This window comes from Homalodisca vitripennis, chromosome 4, assembly GCF_021130785.1.
Source record: "Homalodisca vitripennis isolate AUS2020 chromosome 4, UT_GWSS_2.1, whole genome shotgun sequence".
NCBI classification, from domain to species: domain Eukaryota; kingdom Metazoa; phylum Arthropoda; class Insecta; order Hemiptera; family Cicadellidae; genus Homalodisca; species Homalodisca vitripennis.
The window spans coordinates 120,651,545-120,675,841 of NC_060210.1; the positions used below are offsets into that span (position 1 = coordinate 120,651,545).

At 35.0% G+C, this 24,297-nt stretch overlaps 1 protein-coding gene across 1 annotated transcript in view; it reads left to right on the forward strand.

The window, feature by feature from the left end:
• The window catches only part of LOC124360050 (acyl-CoA synthetase short-chain family member 3, mitochondrial), a 64,167-nt gene that overhangs the window by 36,520 nt on the left and 3,350 nt on the right, over nt 1-24,297 (forward strand). Inside the window, exons 2-12 of the mRNA XM_046813302.1 lie at nt 1,615-1,742; nt 11,580-11,745; nt 13,413-13,557; nt 14,325-14,469; nt 14,764-14,860; nt 15,772-15,983; nt 16,857-17,085; nt 17,934-18,044; nt 18,137-18,209; nt 19,045-19,171; nt 23,777-23,922. Of these exons, the coding sequence (XP_046669258.1) occupies nt 1,628-1,742; nt 11,580-11,745; nt 13,413-13,557; nt 14,325-14,469; nt 14,764-14,860; nt 15,772-15,983; nt 16,857-17,085; nt 17,934-18,044; nt 18,137-18,209; nt 19,045-19,171; nt 23,777-23,922 (1,566 nt within the window). The 5' untranslated portion in view covers nt 1,615-1,627. The remainder of the gene's footprint in view (nt 1-1,614; nt 1,743-11,579; nt 11,746-13,412; nt 13,558-14,324; nt 14,470-14,763; nt 14,861-15,771; nt 15,984-16,856; nt 17,086-17,933; nt 18,045-18,136; nt 18,210-19,044; nt 19,172-23,776; nt 23,923-24,297) is intronic.

Here is a 24,297-nt window from a genome sequence, read left to right on the forward strand (position 1 = left end):
ACATGTATTACCAATATAGACTATACATTTTGTATACAACCCCAGAGAAGCCTGTTACGCGACTTTTGATATGGTGTATTTCTATCTTGGTTAGAAAGTGAGTCATTTAACATTATCATGGATGGTGAGACACGGGTTTAAATTATTATGTGATGCCTTTCGATTCACGTAGAAGTAATAATTGTTGGTTTTGCTTAGATAACTGGATAAGGATAAGAAGGGGGCACCAACCTTCAATTTGAAAGACAACATGCGATGAAAAGGATTCAGATTAGATACATAGGAAGAGCACTAATATTATCAAGAGTGACTCATTTTAATTTCCAAATCCCTTCTACCTATTATTGTAGTGGTTACTCCGATGAATTTTAGTATCGGAACTGCGCTGCCACGATGTGAGACTCCAGTAGACTCTACAGTTCGCATACATACTATACTATAAACTTCTTTTATACTCCATTGTTAACTTAGACGTTCCTCTTTAGGCTTTTAGATTTGATTCAGTACCACAGGCCGTCAGCAAGGCTACAGTTGTAGCCACATCTCCGAAAAATAGCTTCAATTTTGCAGTAACATTTTATTATATGCTCTGCGGTTTTGTGAAATATTTAAACACGAAAAAATTGAGCACCAATAATATGAAAGCTCATTTTGTGTTATAAAATATTTAGAGTGCAATTTATTTTATTTTGTGTTCAATTTTGTTTGTTTGTTTGTTTAGTTCTCCCAAAAACGGCGTTTGCACTCATCGATTACACCGAAAATTTTACCTCAAAACGAAAGGAACTCGTCAGAAATTATCTTTTTCTTTTATGTTATTTCTATGTGTAGACACTTTTAGGAATATTCTCCACAGAAGAGGAACAATCATGTTCTTAGCTTTAAAAAATGTTATCTTCTCGTGAGTGTTATCTTTACAAGTGTAGTCATGTCGGACTGTGTTTTGTGTGTGTGTGTGTGTGTGTGTGTGTGTGTGTGTGTGTGTGTGTGTGTGTGTGTGTGTGTGTGTGTGTATGTGTGTGTGTGTGTGTGTGTGTGTGTGTTTCTGTCATAGTTATACAGTATGAGTTCGGTAGACTGGATTTGATTTGAACCTCCCTATTGCTAACCCAAGCAGTACATAAGCCTTAGAGTAGTAAGGACAACACAGGTCCTACAGCGTTATCAAACTGTACCATTAATATAATGATCGATAGTATAATATAATTTCGGACAATGTTCATCGTCATATGTTACAAAATGTACTACAACACAACGTTTCGAGGATTGAAACCTATCCTCTTCATCAGGTGATAAGAAAATTAGAACGTGAAGCAATGGACTGCCACCAAAAAAGAAAAAAAGGACATTTAATATTTTATTTCTTCTTTCTTAGTACAGTTCTAATTTTTAGGTTCTTATCACCTGACGAAGATGATATACATCAATTTTCGAAACGTTGTGTTATAGATTTTGCAACATGTAACGATTGAAAATTTCCAAAATCCTATTATCTTTCTAACCTTCGATGGTTAATACAAAATTTTCAAACAAATAGGCTACAAAATACCAATAGGCTAGAATTTCCAGCATGAGAGGAGTGACCGGATGTTACTAAATAATTCCCTGTTCCAGGAACGGCTGCAGGATGATTACCCCGAGTTCTGCTCGACTCCTCGCAGAACCGGAACCCAAACACAACGGTATTAACTTCCAGGCAGAGATCTGCCGCAGCCGCTACGACCACAGAGATGAACTTGAAGGTAACAGTATTTTTCTAAAATTAGTTAAAATACTAAGTGATCACGTGCGTTTAATAGTAGCCATTAGGAAGGGAAAGTTGTAAGAAATTTATTATTGGCAAAATGTTTAAAAAAGCAATGCACTCAAGATTCCGTTGAATCCGTTAACTGCCTCTAAAACCTTCTAAACTGTATTAAGAACTCAAAGGTGGTAAATATTGACAACGTATCCAATACAACTGTTATTTTTAATGTATATAAGTAAACACATCAAATACAGTGTATCCAGACCTACTGTTGAGAATAGTTGAGTATAGGCTGACACCGATGTTGAGGAACGAGAAGATCGCTCGAGACAGTACCTATCACGTAATGTATCACAGTTCTAGTGAATTTGATCACGAATAATAAACTCTCCTTTCATTATTTTACTGAAAAATCTGTCAGTGTTTGTAGTTCTAAAAATGTAAATGGAATTTCCATAGAAGAGACGTTTCTGTTACGATCAGCCACCACTGATCAGCTATTATTAAACGGTGACCTACCTATGTCTAACAATTCTATTTATAGAAGGTCACGTGTCATAGGATACAGCATTGTAACACAGGATTACAGACATTAGCCATCGTTATATGTTACAAAAGGTATAACACAGAGGTTTCGAGGATTGTAATTTATCCTCTTCGTCAGGCGGTGGAGGTATTAGTATATACAAAAATACAGAACAGAGAGAAGAAAAGAAGGGAAAGAAAAGGGTTCAAACATACCCAATCGGTGCGTTGTCACTGCAGAGAATGCAAGAGAAATCCCATGAAGATGATACATTCCAATCTTCCAAACGTGAAATTGTAACATATAACGATGGCAAATGTCCGAAATCCTGGCATCCTGTCAAACCGTTCGTCGTCAATAACAATCTTTAAACAAAGATTTTTAAGATAGTATTTGTCTGTCAATAACAAGCCAAACACCTCACTGGCTGATATTGCATCTCGAAGTCATCAATATCAATAAAGATGAAATATTACGTGATACCTCATGTACTAACATAGTAAAGGTTGTAGATGTATGTCAATAAGAAGCCTAACACCTCACTGGCTGATATTGCATCCCGAGGTCATCAATATCAATAAAGATGAAATGTTAGGTGATACCTCATGTACTAACATAGTAAGGTTGTAGATGTCTGTCAATAAGAAGCCAAACACCTCACTGGCTGATATTGCATCTCGAGGTCATCAATATCAATAAAGATGAAATGTTAGGTGATACCTCATGTACTAACATAGTAAGGTTGTAGATATGTCAATAAGAAGCCAAACACCTCACTGGCTGATATTGCATCTCGAGGTTATCAATATTAATAAAGATGCAATTTTTAGTGATACATCATGCCAATCAGTATCATCAATATCAATAAAGATGAAATGTTAGGTGATACCTCATGTACTAACATAGTAAGGTTGTAGATGTCTGTCAAAAGAAGCCAAACACCTCACTGGCTGATATTGCAATTTGAGGTCATCAATATCAATAAAGATTAAATGTTAGATGATACCTCATGTATAATAACTCAGTAAGATAGTATATGTATGTTAATAACAAGCCAAACACCTCATTGACTGATATTGCATCTAAAGGTCATCAGTATTAATAAAGATGCAATTTTTAGTGATACATCATGCCAATCAGTATCATCAATATCAATAAAGATGAAATGTTAGGTGGTACCTAACATACATTTGTCAATAACAAGCCAAATAATTTAATGATTGCTATTGCATCTCGATTGTCATAAATTTATTCCGTTTTATCGTATACCCAAGATTACAGGTGTGTGGGACTGCTATAACAGACACTCACTTTGTATCGGTTATAGAGTTACGCTGTCCCCAGAGTCTCTGTAAAGTTCACGTTACTGGTACCTAAGTAACATCGTAGTTACCCTAATACTAATCGACACATACTAGTTGAAATATTCCATAATAAGCACATTGTTTACTTGAGTAAAAAATACTGTAAAGCAATCGCAAATATATACAACTGGAATAGTTGGAATGGATTGTAACATTTGTAACACTCATAATGTTATTTATAACTATTATGTTGTAGAATACAAAGACAAATGAGAAGTTTAATTTATTTAGTCGTAAATGAGTTGTTTTAAATATTTACAATCGTTTTTATATCTGGGTCGTGTGAAACAGTTTTTCCACGTCGAAATATTACTGACACAATACATTAGAATGTTCAATTTTTTGTCACAGTTTAAGTAATAAAAGTAAGAAGTATTTTATGGTGACATTCTTGTAAAACGAAAGACACAAGTAGTAATATAAAGTAGTGTACACTGAGTATTACCTGGGGGACACATAACGTAAGTTTACTATGAAAGTTCGAGCCATTAATTATTGCCTCAAGTGCCAATGTGTATTGGGCGCAGCGTCACCTCGGTGAGGAGGTACACGTAATTACAACCTGCACTTTTATTGTTCCAAGTTTTTACGACACAAGTCGGATTATACCGGACTTAATATTGAGAAACTGCAGTAAAAACGTGATGGCGCTGATTTATACAAGTATCGTTCGTAGTAACGTTCGACGATTTCATTTCGGAACTATTTTACGGTTTTTAATCCTAGGAATTCTTCGTGCTGACGCTAAGAAATGCTTTTCTATCAGCACGGGCTTCTTCCATCAAAATCAAAATACAGGAAGATCCAGCTAATTTAACTGTTTGGTGATTTAAGAAGGTTGCGATGATGTCTCCATACATCTCCAATATGCTTCAAATTGTTCATGTTTCATAATTTTTCTTTTAATTGACCCACTAATTAGAACTTTACAGACACAAAATCACTATATATTCATATATCGTACCACAATGCACAAATAAGAAATATAACAACGTATAAAACAGTAATTAAAGTAAGAAACAACAGGCTTAAAGAAACTTGAAATGGAAAAAACTACATTTAGAAATTTTAAAAAGTCCTGCGATTTTTTTATGTTTACAAAACTGTACACATTCACATCACTGGAAGTGCTGACTAAAAGTTACGTTTTCGTGGAAGTCTCTTCGAATCTATAAACTCAAACGTGACTCAATACAGTCCACTAATTAAGTCGTGTTGAGGAGAATATTCAAAACTCAGTTAGACGATAAAAAGAGTGAGTGAGGGGGTTTGATATCTAAAGGTCATGATCAGTGAATTAAGATACATTTCTCGGAAATTGTGCAGGTGTATGGTCAATTTAAGGAGATTTTAATATTGACGTCCTCAGTTAAAAAGTAAGCTATATTTTTACACTTCACATTTCTTATACGTATTGAGTTCTTACGCTTTAAGATCGTCTATAATCTGTTCTATATGAGTTACTGCATACGTCAGTGTTATAAACAACGTATATAAACAAGCGTTAATTCTCGAGTAGCGGAATTGTCCTCACAACTTACACGCCCATCGAGTAGTTTGTTACAAGTATTTTCTTCGCACTACCCAACAAATCAGGCAATAAAAAAATACCATTCCAAATATAATTTTTATAATTCTTTAATTTTCGTGAGCCAAAACCTTGTTTATTCCTCGTATAGTTTGAGGACTTCACACGGTTTAAAAGACTATTACGGGAAGAGTGTAATCAAATGCACTCCCATGCACACGTTCCAAACTGTGGAGAGTAAATTCAATGATTTTAATTGCAAGTTCTTCTTTGGTATTCTTACGCCGATGAAAAATTTTCGGGTACAAAATAATATTCCAAATGCATAGTCGACGTAACTTCTTCCTCTGCATAAGCGGTAATTCTATTGATCGTGAGTTATACCTTTAAATAACCTCATTAAGTTGACATGTACTCCAAAAGGGTCGTACGTTATTGCTTCCGGTACCAAACAACCCTAAGCCTGTATGCTTATATGCAGACTACATCAATTATTTTCATTCCCAACCCACTTGGTTAGTAAAGTCCATTTCTTTAATATGTGACTATCAAATACCTTTAGTAACACTCACTAGAATCAAGAACATGAAAAATAAATTTGTGTAATTAGTATAGCGATTTCTATTTTCAGTTTTAAATTACTCTAAAGTGTTCTCCATGTGCTGCAATGCAATACAGTATGAGAACTGTGCTTTTCTGTCAAATTCCCTTGGTACATATTTTAATTTCTCCTTGCTAAATTTGAGGCATATTCTCATTGAGTAAGGCGCTCCACAGCCCATCATCAGATATCATGTTACACTCATGAATATCACGCCTGTAGAAGTCTCTACTGAAGATCGTAGGTGTGAACTATGCAGTCAGTTGTAGGAATCTGCTAAACACATTATTTTGGATTATGAGAGGCTTGAGGTCAGGAGAAGAACCCCATTTGGAACCTTGTAGCCATGTGATGAATTTGACGTCAATACTGGGCAGAGACTCTTGGATATCGTTAAAGTCACAGTGTGGGCATGCTCTACTAATGGAATCTGGGGTGCGCAATGAGTTTAGATTGACACTTTGAGAACTAATAGTCCTTTATATGTTCTTTTTAATCTTATCTAATCTACACCCATGTGGTATTAGTAAAACCCTGTAAATAAATCTTTATTCACCTGCAACCAGAGAATTCTTTTTACAATGTGCTGCCTTCCCCAAAGGCTGGAGCTCACGACGATTCAGCTCAGGTCTACAAGACTAATGTCTATGCTATTGGGGGAACAACAGTGTTGTATCAGATATTGTTGTACTCTCTACTATTTTAGGACTATAAAAAAGCACCACGGCACAGGTGCTTACCTTCATCGAAGCTGAAGCACATGACTTTCTCACGCTGGAATCAACAACGCTAATAATTAGGCCACTGAAGTGAACTGCGCTGTGCCAGATATTGCAATAACAGGAGATCAGCTCAGTGTCAACACGCCTCACAATAGCAGATATTGGCGCGGATCAACAAGTTTGCGTCGTGAACTTCTCTGTTGTCAGTCAGCAACCCAGAGCTTGGCCTTTTAATTCTGTTTGAAAACGCGATCTTTAAATATATAACTCAAGCCTACTAACGTCATCAACTACTGTACTGTGGTGCATTGTGCAGTGTAATATCATGTTTATTACTTTTATCTTTTCGCTAATCATATCAACCAATAAAACTCAGAATCGAAGCATTTAACAGAATGTAACGAAAGTCTGTACTGAACTGATAGTAGCTTCTTCCGGAGTAAACTTCCGGACGAACTCTCTCGTCACTTCGTCTTGCTTGTCGTCGTTGTCGATCTTCTGTTCTGTACCAGCTGCAGTTCTTTTGTTTTATACATTTTTTTTATCTGGAACTTAATAAACTTAAAATATATTTTAATTTATCAAGAAGTCAAGTTCTTCCCAGTAGCATTCAATTCAGAACTGTACCTTGCCGTTCTATACTACCCCTAGTAATCAATAGAGTTCTCCCTTAAACCAAGAGGAAACCAAGTACCAAATTTCATATCTCTAGGTCGTCTTTATCAACATTTATCGCACACGCCGACAGACAGACAGGCAAAGGCATGATTTTAAGAATTACCGGTCGGGTCCTTAATGAACAGTAAGGTAGCGCCCTTTTTATATCTCATTAAATTCATTTTTGTATAATAGTTTAATAATTTGTCAGGGTTAGTGTAAGTGAATTAATCTAATCAAAGTGAGTGGGTAATGTTTCAAAAACAAATACATGACACAAATATAAATCTATGTTAAATCCATCTAGATCGAAAATATTTTTCATTAAAAATTAATAATTCATAACATTTCTCATAATTCCATAAATAAAATTATAATTTCTTCATTGATACCAATAACAGTTATTAGGAAATGATGCAAGAGAAACGTTAAAAATACCTCCATATGTACAGAGATATTTATTACAAATTCACAATTATCTGCATACCGTGGATTTGAGGATACAGTTTTGCCTAACACGATGACGTCACTTGGTTCGTACAGTATAAAGGCTTAAAACTTTCAATTATTTTCAGTTTCTTTTAGCGGAATAATCATTCGCCATATCTGGGTTAAATATTGTAATCTAGTACACATTACAAAATAATAAATTAAAAATTACCAGCTAAAGCTTGAAACATAAAAACATTTATTGTGGCATTAGTCGCAGCATACATACATTACATACATTATTGTATGTATCGTCACCGGTAAGGAGAGCTGTATACGATACATGTTACATTACACTTAGGTCGAGAAAATACTTGTAAGTGACATCTGCTGGAAACAAATTTAGATAGTAGTCTTGTTTATTCGAACCAGAATTATCTTAACTGGCATAAGTTTTATGATTTCAAATTCCTGTAATGTTATACAAGTTACTTTATACTTAAAAGTTTTGAGTCAAGTAAACCTGTAAATATAATCTGAAATCTGTTGGAAATAAATTTATATGCGTTAGTATGTTTATTTGTTCTATAAATTACTCCACACATACCTTGAATGCCCCACATTATTTTATTATAATATAAGTTCCGTTATACATACGTCGAGGAAACATATGTGTAAGTGTAGTCTGACATCTGCAGGAAACACATTTAGACACGTTGGAATGTGTATTTGTCCTAGAAATATCTTCACACATTTTTGTTTTTAATATCATGTATTCTTCGTTTATTACACAGTATATGGTTGCGTTAGTAAGATATTACAGTAACAATCAGTAAATAATAACTAGGATTTAAATTCATTTATAATTATCATGAATTAGGATGAGATCATTAAAAGAAATCAATGTTTTATTTCAATATGTACCAACAAGATAAATTTAAGAAACTAAATATATATTTCCTCAAGCTATAGTCATCGTTGGATACATAAGAAAGTATCGTGTTTACCTTTCTCCATTTTTAAACACTTGTTTTAGAAAGTAGGTGTGTATTGTAATAGAACAGACCTTCGTAAATTAAATTACAAAACAAACATCCACTGCAAACGCCTCTCTGTTGCATCTAATTCCAGGAGATTCCGTGCTACTTAATGAAAACAATTACTCAATTCCTTTTTAGTGACACAAGGAATAAAATGTTTTTACCATTTTTTCTATTATGCTTTACAATTTAATAATAGGGTCCTACTTTTGAATGAATTGTCTTTTCAAATTATATAAAAGTAATTATTGGATTAGTTTATTACTTCAAAATAACTACAAATGTTACTGTTAAGTTAATTACATATTCATTAGGTCCATTTATTATTTTAAATCAGTTAGAAATATTACTATTACGTTGATATTATCTCTATATATAAACAGCAAAGCCCTCACTCACTCAACACTAATTATCCAACTTCCAGATATTCCAGAAAGTTTCAATTCGGCCCACGTATGCCTCACGACTTAAATAGTCAAACTAGAGCATTTTCATCCTCATCAAACATCAACAGGAGTTGAAATAGGGTTCTAATCCGTAGAACAGCTATATTTCGTTTCACAACTTCTCGGCGTCCTAGACAGATGAAATTTGACACAGACGCGTCCTATGCTCTTAAGAGGCAAATTGGACATTTTTTATGAAGATTGAGCGTTATGTAGGTTGAAATAGAGAACCCTTAGAGTAACTATATTTTTGTTTTTACAACTTCGCGAAAACCACGAAATAGATTTCCAAAAACGATGAAATTTGACACACACGTGTTTTATGCTCTCACCTTACAAATAAAACATTTTTCATGAGGATCGAGGGCACATAGTGGTTGAAATGGTGTTGCAACCCCTGAAACAGCTATATTTCATTTCTCAACTTCTCGATGTCAGAAGTAAATACAAATTGACACGCGTGCCTCAATGGCATATATAGAAAATTAAAATAAATTTCATAAAAATCAAACATCTACACAGGGATAAGAATGGAATTGCAGGATCTATACAAGAACTGTATTTGTTTCCACTCTCCGATTTCCTACAGCATGACATTTTGACTCATACGGGTTTTATTCTCTCACCAAACAAATAAAAAAAACATTTGTCATGAAGATACAACCACCAACCAAGAGGGGTTTAAATGGGTTTGCGATCCTTAGAAGAACTATATTTCGTTTCTAAATTCTCGATATCTCAGAGAGATGAAGTTTAAACTCACGTGCCTCATGACTTACATTTGAAATCAATAGAAATTTCATTAAAAATCAAACATCAACACACTAGTGAGCAAAATATCTTCTCACTTCTCCGAATCCAATATTATATCGTGGGGAGTTTATTGTGGTGATTGGCGCAACATTGTTTTATAACCAAAAGGAAGTTAGGCCTCGTCTAAGAAACACCTGTTAGGCTTATAAAAATCTATTTTTATAGATTGATATTATTTGAATATACTTCAAAATCTCATTTTTTAATATTTATTAACTTGCCAGGTTTTCTTTTATTCTGAGGCGACTGGCACCTTTGTTGTCTTTTCAGTAGTTCCGGTTATTAGGAACTTCCGTAATTTAGTTTTTACAGGATGAGGTCAACCCTTCCTCTCTTGGCTTCCAGACTTCGTAGGGTGTACTTGAGCTCAAAAATGCTTTTATGTGGACATGTGTTATGAAACATTTTTAGTGGACACAGTTATGTCTGGCTGTCCCACCCTCTCAACATCACGGCACGGTGTAATGGTTTAGTTTCGTACTTAGCTTCCCTAAAAGGAACACGTATTTCTGAAATTAGTTAATTAGAGCCCAGTATCTTTCAAATTCAGTGAAGCACCAAATTAAACGTTTCAATTGTTTAGAACTCTAGTACTGAGCTTATTTTTAATCAATACGTTAAAATATACAATCATTTTCTAGATTTGTGTTTCCTCTGTTATACAGAACAGTAACTCATTGAATTGCCAAACGTAAGAATTCAGAGGTTTTCATTCTATATTTTACCAATTTAACCTCTGGCCGTGCTTTTTACAACCCTTGCAACGCATTTGCTAAATAAATAAAAACTCGCACATGCGCCTACTTTATTCCAATAACTGTGTTAATTTCCATGTACATATACTTTACTTTCTGCCTTTAAACATATTTTTAATTCAAATAGCTTTATGAAATCCAGCATTTTATTTATTACAATATACGATATAAAAAAGAGAATACAATTTTATTAATGCTACTTATTATCAGTTAAGATAAAATGTAAAAAGCATTATACATAATTAGCTTCATCCTAAATCTGAGCCTACATTTTCATTCAATATGATGGATAAGTCAAATTGTTTAAATTTTGGGGTTAGTCGTCTTTTGATCTCTTTTGAAATCTTTGTTGGCAAAATGAGCCGGCGGTTAATTGTACTGGAATAATACTTTAAATTTTGCAGTAGTTTAGGCAAACCAAGTATATTTGGGCATTTTAAAATTCTAGATAGAATAAAAGTTCGACCAGCATGAAAGATTATAGAATATTTCATGGGTTTTATATTTTATTTACACAATTCTGGAAATGGAAACAGGTCATTCTAAGCTCAATACATAGATCCATTTTAACATATCTACTCTGTTGTTCACTTTGAACAGTCCAAGTATAAAAACAACACTGAGTTCAAAATTATTAGACCTAGTCTCAGGAGATGAACATACAAACTGTTTCTTTAACACCTAAAATAAAAAGTCAATTTATTACTGTAAGATCAAGAAACAGGCCGCCACGCCGGGCACATTTATCTTTGAAAAACCAAGTTCAATTTCCCATGGTCTTTGTTGGCAAAAATGAGCCGGCGGTTAATTGTACTGGAATAATACTTTAAATTTTGCAGTAGTTTAGGCAAACCAAGTATATTTGGGCATTTTAAAATTCTAGATAGAATAAAAGTTCGATCAGCATGAAAGATTATAGAATATTTCATGGGTTTTATATTTTATTTACAGATTTGATCAGGAGGCCGAACCCTTACTACAGCGACAAATACTTCGAGGCGTTCCGGCGTTCATTGGAGGAGCCAGAAACGTTCTGGGCGGAGGTGGGGGCGTGCCTCTCCTGGACAAAACCATGGACCAGAGTGCTGGAGAACTCTGATCAGCCCTTCACTAAATGGTTATACCCGCTGATTTTAAACCACTATTTATAACCTACTAGTTATAAACCTTGTGTAGTTGTAACCGATTGTATATCGTTTAGTTTTTGGTTATCATTTCCACCTGCAGGACATGCCATAATGATATCAGCTTATACATGCTGGGTGATAATACCCATCGATTTCTAAAAATCTCGAAACAAAAATTATCACAACCGGTCAGCTCTTGAAGGAAATATAGCAAGAGGAATAGATTACATGGTACAATGAACTGATTAGTAACGTCAACACACTCTCGAATAATACGTTTAGTTATGGTCATGACATTATTTCTTAGCCTATGCAATGTAGAACCATTTACATTTCCTCAATATTTTGGAACATATTTACATTACATTTTCCTTCTTTGCATGCAAACACACCATATGAATTTTTACTAATTCATAGAGTTCTTTATTTGAAGGGGTGGGAATGTCAGCAGATACAACTTAGTCAATGGCCTTCTTTACAAATTAGTCGTATCAATTCTTGCACTTGAAAAACTCATACCACAATGTCTAACCTACCTCTAGGTGCCTCTCAAGAAGTAATACTATCAGTTATTTCAGACCATGGAGGATTGCAATTAATGTTATGAAGATGACTGGCTTGCCAAACTTTCTCACTAACGCCACACATTTGGCTAATTCTGCATCATATTTCTTAGACGCACAATAAAAGATGCAGCAAGAACTGCAACCCGACCTACTCTCAACTTTTCATGCTCAGCAAGAAATACGTATATATATATATATATATATATATATATATATATATATATATATATATATATATATACGTAAAGTCTATCTGTTAAGCTTATATAGTTATACACAATTTAGTTTTTTTCCATCTCACTTACGGGCTGGCGTTGTAGAGAGCTCGTGCAAGCTATTTAATTCATGAGAGTGTTCAAAATTCAAAAACAAGCGATCCGAGAGAGTCGTACAAGGAAGCCTTCAAAAATTTGCAATTCTTGACGCAGCTCAATCTCTACATCTTGGAAACAATTCTATTTTGTATGTCTAAATGTGCCATGACGAATGGCCGAGACATTATTGTACGAGATTAGAGGCAGAGATAACTACCGAACTGGTAGACACAGAACGGTGGTTTATGAACACTTGCCTTCACATGCAGGTGTTCATTTCGTCAATAACTTAACAAATTCAATAAAAAAAGACTCCAACGCTCAAGATGTTAAAAACTCGTTTGAAACTCTTTTTAGTGTCACAAACATTTAATATTGTTGACGAGTTTTTGGCATATGATTGGGAGACCACCAATGAAAAAGATTGACTGAATCCGTCGATGGAACTGGAATAATCGGTGAATGAATAGATGTAGTTAAGTTTGAAAATTGTAAGTTTGAATGAGATTTCTTGTGGTTTGTATGGCAAAGCTTTTAGCAAGTAAGAATTAATAATTGACTTTTGTAATGCGTTGTATAATGTTCCGGCAATAAAAATCTGATTTGAATTGATGTTTCATCGCCAATAAAAAAATTTATAAATTCGCGCTACTTCTTAGCAATATGGTCAGTAGCACTCAAACGGACCATGGAGATAACAGACCTAAATCAGTAAGAATTCAGTTTTAATCTGAATGTTTGACTGTTATAAAGTTGACGATGTTGGGTGTGCCACAGGTTTGTGGGTGGGGAATTGAACGCCTGTTACAACGCCGTGGACCGACATGTGGCGGCAGGCAAAGGCAGCAAGGTGGCTCTCATCCACGACAGTCCGGTCACCAGGAGTACACGTCGTGTCACCTACAACGAGTTGCAGCAGCAGGTACATCCTCAACATATTAACATAAAATAATATTCATCATATTAATTGGTATTTTTTTTTTAATAAAAAGTCTCATGGAATCTGGTCTCTGGAGTATTCTTTGTCTGAAGAGATCCATAGAAGGTCGACGACGAAAAAGTTCAAAACGAAACATTTACATCGTTTCGACATCGATATTAATAGGTAAAGTGGTATTCTCATTGTCTCATCAGGTACACAACTGAGTGCACTACAATGTGATAGACACGATCTCTAAGAACGGTGGAGCAACCGAGTTTTCTACACATAAAGTAGGCAGTAGCTATGTGTAGGAATGGTTGATTCAATTGAATTTAGAGTTTAGCTCCAGTTCACCTTCCTTTTATTGCAAAAAATGGACAATTAGACTATCACTTTACCTATTTATAGATGTCTCTGATGTCAAAAACATGTAAATGTTTCGTTTTGAGCTTTTTCGATGACGACTTTCTTTGGATCTGAACCAGGAATACAATACAATAAAAGGAAGGTGAACTGGAGCTAAACTCAAAATTCAAAAGCAAATGTGGTTGGTATGATTAGTTTAATGGTGGAGATTTGCAGTTACTTCTGAATAATTAACACAAAAAGGTTTTTTACGGTGACCTGGATACATGTTGATGTTGATACCATACACTACTGTTTCAAGTATACCATACTAACGTTTCCTTTGTCTGATGGTAAGCATTAACTGTACCGATAACCAATTTATTGAGAGTATATTCTAAGAAGACAATGATATGTTACAGACATCTTTGCTGGCAGGATCTTTGGCTAGCTTGGGTGTTCGTAAAGGTGACAGAGTCCTTATATACATGCCTCTCATCCCTGAGGCCATTATTGCCATGCTGGCCACGGTTCGGTTGGGAGCAGTACATTCTGTTGTCTTCGGAGGTTAGTATCCGTAGTAAAGTTCGGTTATATATTTTATTACACTAATCTTTAGACCAATACAATATTGCTCCTTTTGGTATTCTGCTTTTAAGTTATTTTGTGTATATTTTTTTAACAAATCGTGAACTTTGACTACTCCATAATATGAAGTCATAAAAGTTTAGCAACATAATGGCTTACTTTTTACTGTAGTTAAAAATCTGTTATAAACGTAAAGGCTAATTTTATTATAATTAATTAAAAAGAAGCCATACTTTACAAACAAGAAAATAATTAGTATATTTCTCTTGTTAGGGTTTGCAGCTAGAGAATTGTGCGCCAGAATAGACCACGCGCAACCCAAAGTCATCATCGCCGCAAGCTGCGGAGTCGAGCCAAACAAAATTGTGAAGTAAGTACCTCAACTCTCTATGTTGTTCTTAGGTTTAAGGATTTGTTGAAATAACCCTGTATTTTCCCATGACACAGTTTGAAGATACCAGCTCATGTCTACAAACTGTACAATAAGTACTTTAAAAATCTAATTTTCAAACAATTCTAATTGTTGTTAGTATCTAGAGTTTCACTTTCTTGTCACCTAAATTTGGGTTTAACTCCTGCATGATGGTTTTGGAAGACCGCCGAGTACTAGTCATGTGTCACTGGTTGAAAAAAGATGCTTAGACTAGAACGATAATCAATATTGGTTAATGATTTGACGATAGTCTTTGTTGCTGGTTTTTGAAGATATTTTATTCTTCAGTGAAATGGCTTCCTTTGGTAAACCGACTATATGAAATTCGCAATGGTATAATGTATTCATTTTTAAATGATTAACTATATAAAATATCTTAGCAAGCCCAGCAGGTGACATTAACAATCGAACTATTGATTTATTGACTTACAGATCCCATCTGCCCCATCACAATATTTCCTAACTGGCTTGTTTGTCACACTAATCTTCCTCCGGAAATTGTGCAATAGCAGCACACTAGCAAGTACGGGCTTGACCCTTTATATACACACGTAACACATTCTGAAATTTTTAAGTTTTTTATTCAGAAGGTTTTTTATGAAATCATATTTTAGTAAGTAATAATGGAACCTACTTTAGAGTATATTCTTCTTCTATTTCCTTGAAAGTGGGAGTCATGTGACAAGTTTTATTTCTCATATCATATTTACAAGAACATGTTGAGCAAAGCCACAATGACGGCTAACAGGTGCTAGAGTACATAGTCTTTGCTCTGCATTCTTGTTGATCTTGAATGGTTTCAGCCGTAAGACGTGTTTTGTTTTTGAGGTTTTCCTGTTGGATTCCAGTTATAAGAAAATTCTAAACGAGGCCATAGCGAGGGTGCAGTGCAAACCCCTAAGGTGCATCATCTTCCAGAGACGTAATGTCCAGGAGGTCGAGCTCTGTCCCGGCATGGACCTGCTGTGGGACGATGCTCTCTCTGTCGCCGAGCCTCACCCCTGCGTGCCTGTAGAGGCCAACGATCCTCTGTACATACTTTACACTTCCGGTACCACAGGTACAGCATTTTCTTTCAAGGAAAAACTAAATTCACATGTAAGCATTTCTCTATCTTATAAGAACATAAATTTACGAAATGTGTCTGGATATGGATCGACCTATGGAGGACTAACACTCAATGTGATTTTTACACGCACCGAATTGTGTGATATATGATTTAGTATCACCACACCTCTAAGTAAAAAGCGCATTTATTTCTTAGGAAGGACTCACAACGTATTATGATATCTGTGCTCGTATCTCTGTGTGAGTGGGCTTCTGAACCTCTAAACTTATCAACCTCCTAGGGAAACCACCCAATTGTTACTTAACTCCTAAAATCCTGAAACAGCATTTTTATATTAATTAGGATACATTGGTACGTGTACTCATATTTGATAATATGTTAAGTATTGGACTTTATTCTTCTTCTTTAGTAAAATAACGTCAGTCAGATGCAGATTTGAATATTTGCCCCCCCCCCCCCACTAACTATGTAGGCTTACCTTGGTACCGCAGTGGGTCGATGCTACGTCGGCGGCATCGAGGCGGCCACGCTAACCTTGTAATGATACTCAAATAAAATAGGTTTTTAACTTTTGGAATCATTTGTTTTTTACCAAAATTTGCCGCCCCCTGAATTCTGCCGCCCGGCCCTATAGCCCATGCAGCCCATATGTAAATCCAGCCCTGAAGTTAGTCAATAGTTAAACTGTGATTAATTCCTTCTAATTCAAAGCAATATGAGAGCTGAAATTTCACTATAATATTGGAACCTCACCAACTGACATCTCCAAAACAAGTTTTTCCTGGCCAACATATGTAAATTTAATGTTGTGTACTATTTAAATGCAAAATCTTTCTTGAGAGATGTCTGCTCTGGTTGTGGCAGATCAGCCGAAGGGGATCCTGCGCCCTACAGGTGGACACATCGCCACGCTGGCCTGGACCATGTCTGCGGTGTACGGGATGACGGACTCCGATGTCTGGTGGACAGCCTCGGACATGGGCTGGGTCGTGGGCCACTCTTATATCTGCTACGGCCCGCTGTGTGCTGGCCTCACTTCGGTCATGTACGAGGGCAAGCCCGACCGCACCCCTGACTCTGGCCAGTACTTCCGGTAAGTTGTGCATTTATTCTACTATTCTATAACTTAATCATCCATTTTGTATCTTCTTTAGCTGCCAACAAGGCTATTGTTTTCCAGTTAAAATATTGAACAAATTACAGTTTAGGTATGAAACGATTAATACAATTCGAAATATATTTTGCTTATAAAACATATTTCGTGTGTTATCAATTTATTGTTTAAACTGTAAATCACACAAACACTATATGCGAAGTTTCTCACCGAAAAAACACAAGGAGTAATAATAATAATAATTAAAAATGTGAAGAGATAGTGCTTCATTATTGATAATGACAAAGTAGCAAACATACTGTTTGTTGTAAAATGCGATTTCAATCTAAAATGTCTGTTGTACGTTTTGTTTTTTTCAACTCTTTTCAATAACTATTTATGGTTTTCTATGAAAATATTGACGTTAGGGTTAATTTAGTAAGGCAGGGCCTTATGGCCCTAAATTCGATTTTTGTATATTATGAATTTGATACAAATAAAGTCATTTTATTTGAAAATATCATAGTATTTATAGGTCTGTGATCGCAATGTTGATTAATCACCATCACCTCGCGTCGTTACCACAGATCAGGAAGTTGGATGTCTCTTAATTTTGTGGATTAATTATGAGAAAGCTGTAGGCTAATTATTTCTGTCATAGCCCTTAATATCTACCATGACGAAACAATATAAAATGTTTTTTGTACTAATGCACTTGGAAGACGATCAAAAATCATCAAACAAACGCTGTGATGAGGTTTGAAAGCTGGCCTCGATAGTTTGAACTGTTGAACTTGTTGAAACAATACATATTAATTAGCTATTCTATAAACGTTTTTTTGTTGCAGCGTTATCAACGATCATCAAGTAAACGCTGTATTGACGGCCCCCACAGCCCTCAGGGTCATAAGGAGGTCCGACCCGGAGGCTCGATTGGGCAAAAAATACTCCACTAAGTCGTAAGTCTACGTATAAAGTACAGAATTAATCACCAATTCAAAATGTTATAAATGTAAATGTCTTGGACCTCATCAACATTTCTTTTTTTCAGTTTGAGACATCTATTTGTGGCCGGGGAACACTGCGACCATGAGACTAAAACCTGGTCAGAGCAGGTGTTTCAGGTATGTCAACCTTATTCTGTCGACTTTCAAATCAATCATCGTTTTATCGTTGCGAAAGGTTTTTCTTAACTGATCATAATGTCTTTAAATTGTGTAAAATTACCAAATATTAAACTGATGTTATGTGATTTATAGATTATAATAAGTTGAATTGCCCCTAAGTTGTTAGTTGATTAAAATTGTGCAATCGACTTACAGTTTTGAAAGCTATGCTTTATGAAATTTTAAAAAAATACATCCCAAACCCCAAATCGATTGCACCAGTTTGAAAAAGATCTCATACCTTTTATCCGCCTTGCCCCTCCTAAATCACTGGTGGCAAACAGAGACCGGCCATGCAATCACAGCCTCCTAAGTCAAGCAGCATTTCTCTATGGATGTATTGTACCTACTTAACATAAGAAATTAATACTAATATATCTTTCACCAGGTCCCTATCCTGAACCACTGGTGGCAAACAGAGACCGGCCATGCAATCACAGCCTCCTAAGTCAAGCAGCATTTCTCTATGGATGTATTGTACCTACTTAACATAAGAAATTAATACTAATATATCTTTCACCAGGTCCCTATCCTGAACCACTGGTGGCAAACAGAGACCGGCCATGCAATCACAGCCTCCTAAGTCAAGCAGCATTTCTCTATGGATGTATTGTACCTACTTAACATAAGAAATTAATACTAATATATATTTCACCAGGTCCCTATCCTGAACCATTGGTGGCAAACAGAGACTGGCCATGCTATCACTGCCTCCTAAGTCAAGCAGCATTTCTCTATGGATGTATTGTACCTACTTAACATAGGAAATTAATACTAATATATATTTCACCAGGTCCCTATCCTGAACCACTGGTGGCAAACAGAGACCGGCCATGCTATCACTGCCTCCTGTGTAGGTCTAGAACACAGTACGTCTCCGCCCAAGTATTCTGCAGGGATGCCATTCCCCGGCTATGACGGTGAGGAATTCTCACAGTAAATGTATTTTGTATAACAATCCTTGCAGTTTAAATTGAAATATATATCACCTGCATGTAAGCAATAGAATTAAAGGGGGAACGACGTTAAAAGATTTGAAAGACTAATCATATTTCTCTATATTTTTCAATCTGAATGGAAAACTCTGCTTGCTTGAGAATAAATACCTACATTTTCAAAACATCTATATTTATCTCGTATTCACACCCATACTCTCTAAAATGTACCCACATTTACATTTACCAAATCCGTGGTTGTGCAAGTCTCTAACTTAAATATTTCCCAAAAAATGTTACTTCTTTCGAATTCAAGCTAATGTTCCGCCCTGTGTACCTCGCCTGAAGCGAGGTACGACGTCGGTAAGTTGTAATCGCTCATAAAAAGACTTTTTTTACCGACATTTTAGACCCTCTCCTATCCGTCATTTTGTTTTGTTCTATAATCTATAGATTATTATTGGTCTTGCATAACTCTTTTATTTTATGGTTAGCTCGTTAGTATCACAAGCATTCACTAATGTTTTACTCAAGTAAATTGTGTTATTGAAATAATGCGCCGTTATGATGCGCACACGTAAATTTAAGACTGGATAATTTGGCTTTGTTGTAGAATGAGATCCCCATAATCAACGATAATAATCATACGTTGATATATGTTTATACAACTATGTTTACAGCCATTGTACACGTACATGTACTTTATTATAAAGTGGTCTAACATTCGAGCTTTAAGTTCAACCAGAAATTGATCGTAAAGGCAAATATAAGTCATAACTTAGCGCCTTTAAACAGTGTTTAGCAATGTAATATACGTAACTTTCTCGTATTTGCAGTTTATAATGTGCAGGTGCTTTGAAAACTTTTATCTTTTGCAGCGCCGTCTGGTGGCGAGTTACATCAATGGGCACAGCATATAAACTTTCTCCGTTGAAAAATACATATGCATAAAAATGCTCATAATGATCGGTCAACTAGTTTACGATTCTATAAAGAACATACAGACAAACATTCATTTGTATATTTGTATTAGTTAAAATATAATTAAATTTGCATTATATAAAAATATATGTTTACACTATCCCAAATAAAATCAAGCTTTCATGTTAAAATAATCCAATATTAATATTAAATCTCAAAATCTCAAAATTTCAACAAAGTGTCGTTGTTTGGTCTCCTTATGTTTTTCACCAAGTATATCAGGGTGAAAAGAAATTATATAAAATCATGTGTTATTTGCATATTATAAGATATTGAGAAATAACAACTGTGTCATATTTTGTTCAGAGTTGTTAGTCATTCTTGGAAACTTGATATGGTACAAAATATGTATAATTCTAAATTTATTTTTTCTTCACAAATTGCATCCCCTCCACGTGTCCTACTAACAGCCCGGGAGCCGAGTGCCAATTTGCATTGTAAAAGCATACAACCTAGTTTGTTGTGAAATCAAAGAGTAGCTATTTGGCTGGAAATAACAACTTTCAGTCACTTTATCTCGTTGGTTGACACCGATGTGACTAATATTTACGTGCCTGATGATTGGTTAGATCGTATAAAGCTGAAAATATTACTTGGAACAAATTAATCTTCTAGTATTTTTAACTCTTCTGATACACTCCCTTTTAAAAAACATCAAAACACACAGCGTTGCTGGCGATCGATTTATTTTATATTTTTTAGAGGACAGTCCTCTATTAATTTCACGTATAACTAAGTTGTGTTCTTATATTTTTTTCCGAGCTTTAGAGAAATCTATTACTTGTCCGCCGAGGGTGCCGGGGTGTCTTTTCTGTATGACTGTCTCTCTCGGACATCTCGAGAGTTAAATTACTTATAGATTAGAAATGTTGCATGCAGCCTTAGCAAAGCTAACTATCCTAAAACATACATAACTTTACATAATGATTTACATTGAGAAACCCTGAAGTCAAAAATAAAATAGATCATTGTTCTTGACCCTCATGAACCATCTTTTATTTTAAATATCCTCTTTGTAATATGTAATACGTCAAACATGTACAAAGTATCTTTAAAATCTTTAGGAAAGTGGCGTTTAAGACAATAAACATTATTTTACATTTTTTCCGATATTGCTCGATAGACATAACGTTCACGTTAACTCCCATATCCAAGTTGTGCTTTTTGGAAAAACCAGGAGCAACGTGGAAGAAATGCTATTTCAACCAAAGACTATTGGTTGAAAGAATCACTGGCAAATCATGAACTGACCCGCTGATCACGAACTCTCTGAAACTAGTACCTAATACGCTGAAATGTTACGGGTAGTAACAACTGGGTTTCCATCTGTTATCAGGACGACTAGCCTTGCAAATTTCAATATAAGATGTTAGAATATCAGGAAATATTCAATTAAATAGAGTACAATTTTACATATACATTCATATTAAATCGTAATTGTTCGCTACGAAAATATTTCTCTCTCCAAAATATGCATCCTATTGGCTCTTCAGTAGTAACTAATACCAATAATAATATAAATAATATAATATAACAATATAAATAACAATAGTAAGTAGTACCATTTATCGAGCGGTCTAAAGACGTTATGAGTTAGAGTTAGCGCAGGTTCAAATCCTGCCTGTGACTGATGTACTTATTATCAGTATCATCGACCTTGTACTGTATCGAATCTCCTGTCTGATAAAACCCTCGCACAGACCAGTGGGTCATAAGGACGGGCAGAACAAGGCTTAAAAGGGCCTGTCCTATAAGACAAATCTAGTAAAATCTCAGAAATTAATCAATCAACTAATTTTTCAATAGTCGATTTTACATTCTTCTTTATAGTTACAACTTTAGATCACAAGAATTTAAAGTTAAAATTTGGCTGAGAAATATCTGTAGTCTGTGGTATAGGCATTCATGTTAATTCGTAGGTCACTAAATAAGGCTTTAATCTTCAACTTTAGGGTTTTAATTATTGGATTTTAAATGTAGTCTCTCAAACTTGGAAGTAGTTCTAAAGATGAAAATTTATTCCAATATCTATAACTTATTTAAAGAGTTTTTAAGAGGGCGCTTTAAAGTAAATTCCTCAGATGTCTCTACTATGCTGTAGTATAGCGAAAGAGCAATTTAAACTCTACCGTAAAAATGTCATCCCTACGGTTCTATCTTATTCCAGCCTTGAATCTCACAAAATAAATAACTCGCTATGCTCGCTAGCTAACAGTGCTTCAAGACGAGATTGTTTCTTCAGTTCTGGACTGTTTGTTGTGTGTTAAACATATATTTTTTTATCAAGGGAAATGTTAATTTCTCGATATAATTTACCTAGCAAAGTCTGGAAGATACTATTATCAGTAGTACTAAGGTACTAAGTACATGATACTTTATCACCTACTATGATGAAGTCTATCAAAGTTTTAACTACGAATAAGACTCTTGTGTGATTGTGCAAAATATAAAGTGGAACGAGTATACATACTATAACACGTAGTCAAGATCATTTTTTTATGAGAGCCGTTTCTCTTTTTAGCCTTACTCTGCCGATCCTCATGGACCACTGGCTTGTGAGAGGATTTTATCAAACAGAGTAAGGGAAGTGTCGTTATAGTAAAAAGTTGACATTACTGATAAGCTAGATGGCTAGATAATTGAGTTACAAGGGCCTAAAGATTATTGGAGATGATTGTGTACGCCATTTTAAATGAGACAACCTAATATGAAGCGAGATATTGGGGCAACTACCGAATTCAAAGCCACTGGATGAGGGTTTCCGAACATCCGAGTCAGACTAATAAATAGGTTCCCTGTGGCAGATAAACAGTTGAATGATTTGAAACAATTCAGAGCTCATGTGAAACATCATCTGGTGCTAAATGCATTCTACTCCATTGATGAGATCGCGATATGCCGTAGGGAAATTTAACGCTGAAAACAAGGGAAATCATCTGCGTGTCATGTAGCTTGTGACTGTTTTAAAACTTGTTTAGAAAGACTTGTATAATTTGTGCATTTCAGAATTGAGTTTAAAATATTTAGATTCAGAAAACAATCATATTTGCTTTATATCCCACATGAGTGTATATTTTGTAGAGAAATCGTTCAAAATAAACTTACTTGAAATTTTTTGTCGTTGGGGTTTACATATTTAGAATTTTTATTCTAGTATTTTGGTTTAAAAAATACTCACTTGAGACTAAAACAACCGAATCCCTTTCAACCGAATCTACTTTTATGTCACTTAGATCAAAAATTACGACCGTTTGATAAACGGCAATGTGAAAAAAGCTGTATTTTCCATGTAACAAACAATCTATCGGCTCAATATATGCATGACATGTTTTCGCTATAAAAAGACTCTGTATTGACCGAATTCTAGTTTAACCGAATTAACTCGGTCTTATCAAGTTCAATTGAACTTACTCCGTGTTATTGCCAACTTAACATTGTTACCAACGTATCGAAACAAAATATCCAATTTATGGAGAAACTGACATAGTATGCGCTATCCTGTATTTGTTACGTATGTAGTGTTTAAAATTATATCCATCATAATACAATATATTCTATAACTTTAACCTTATATTGTAAGCGAGTTGTTCACTAACGTATGTGTTACAGTCCGTATACTTCGACATGACGGCAGCGAGTGTGATTATCACGAGCTGGGGCGGATCGTTGTCAAACTCCCGTTGCCGCCAGGCATCATGTGTAACCTGTACAAGGCGACACAACGGTTTCTACAAGTTTACTTCTCCACCTATCCGGTAAGTTCCACCTATCCTATGTGCTCGTACTTCCAGGAATATCTACAGAGTATATTCTGACAGTTCAAATTCATTTTACAAACTTAATTATATTGTCATCGTTGTATCATTATTGCTTAAAAAAGAATCTGACTTCATCCTAGAATGAAAGTCCACACAAATTTATAACCTAGTTTATTCCTTTATCTGACCTTTGAGCAAATAAAACTGGTGAGTTTAAGATAAGAAAACATTGGCTGGAAATTTTTATTCCAAATTCAATACAAAAACTCAACAGAGATCGTATTGAAGCGAATATGACTGAAGCAATTATAGGCTAAACAACACATTCATTGAAGTAATCAATGTTTTATTAAATAAATAAATAAAGCTTAT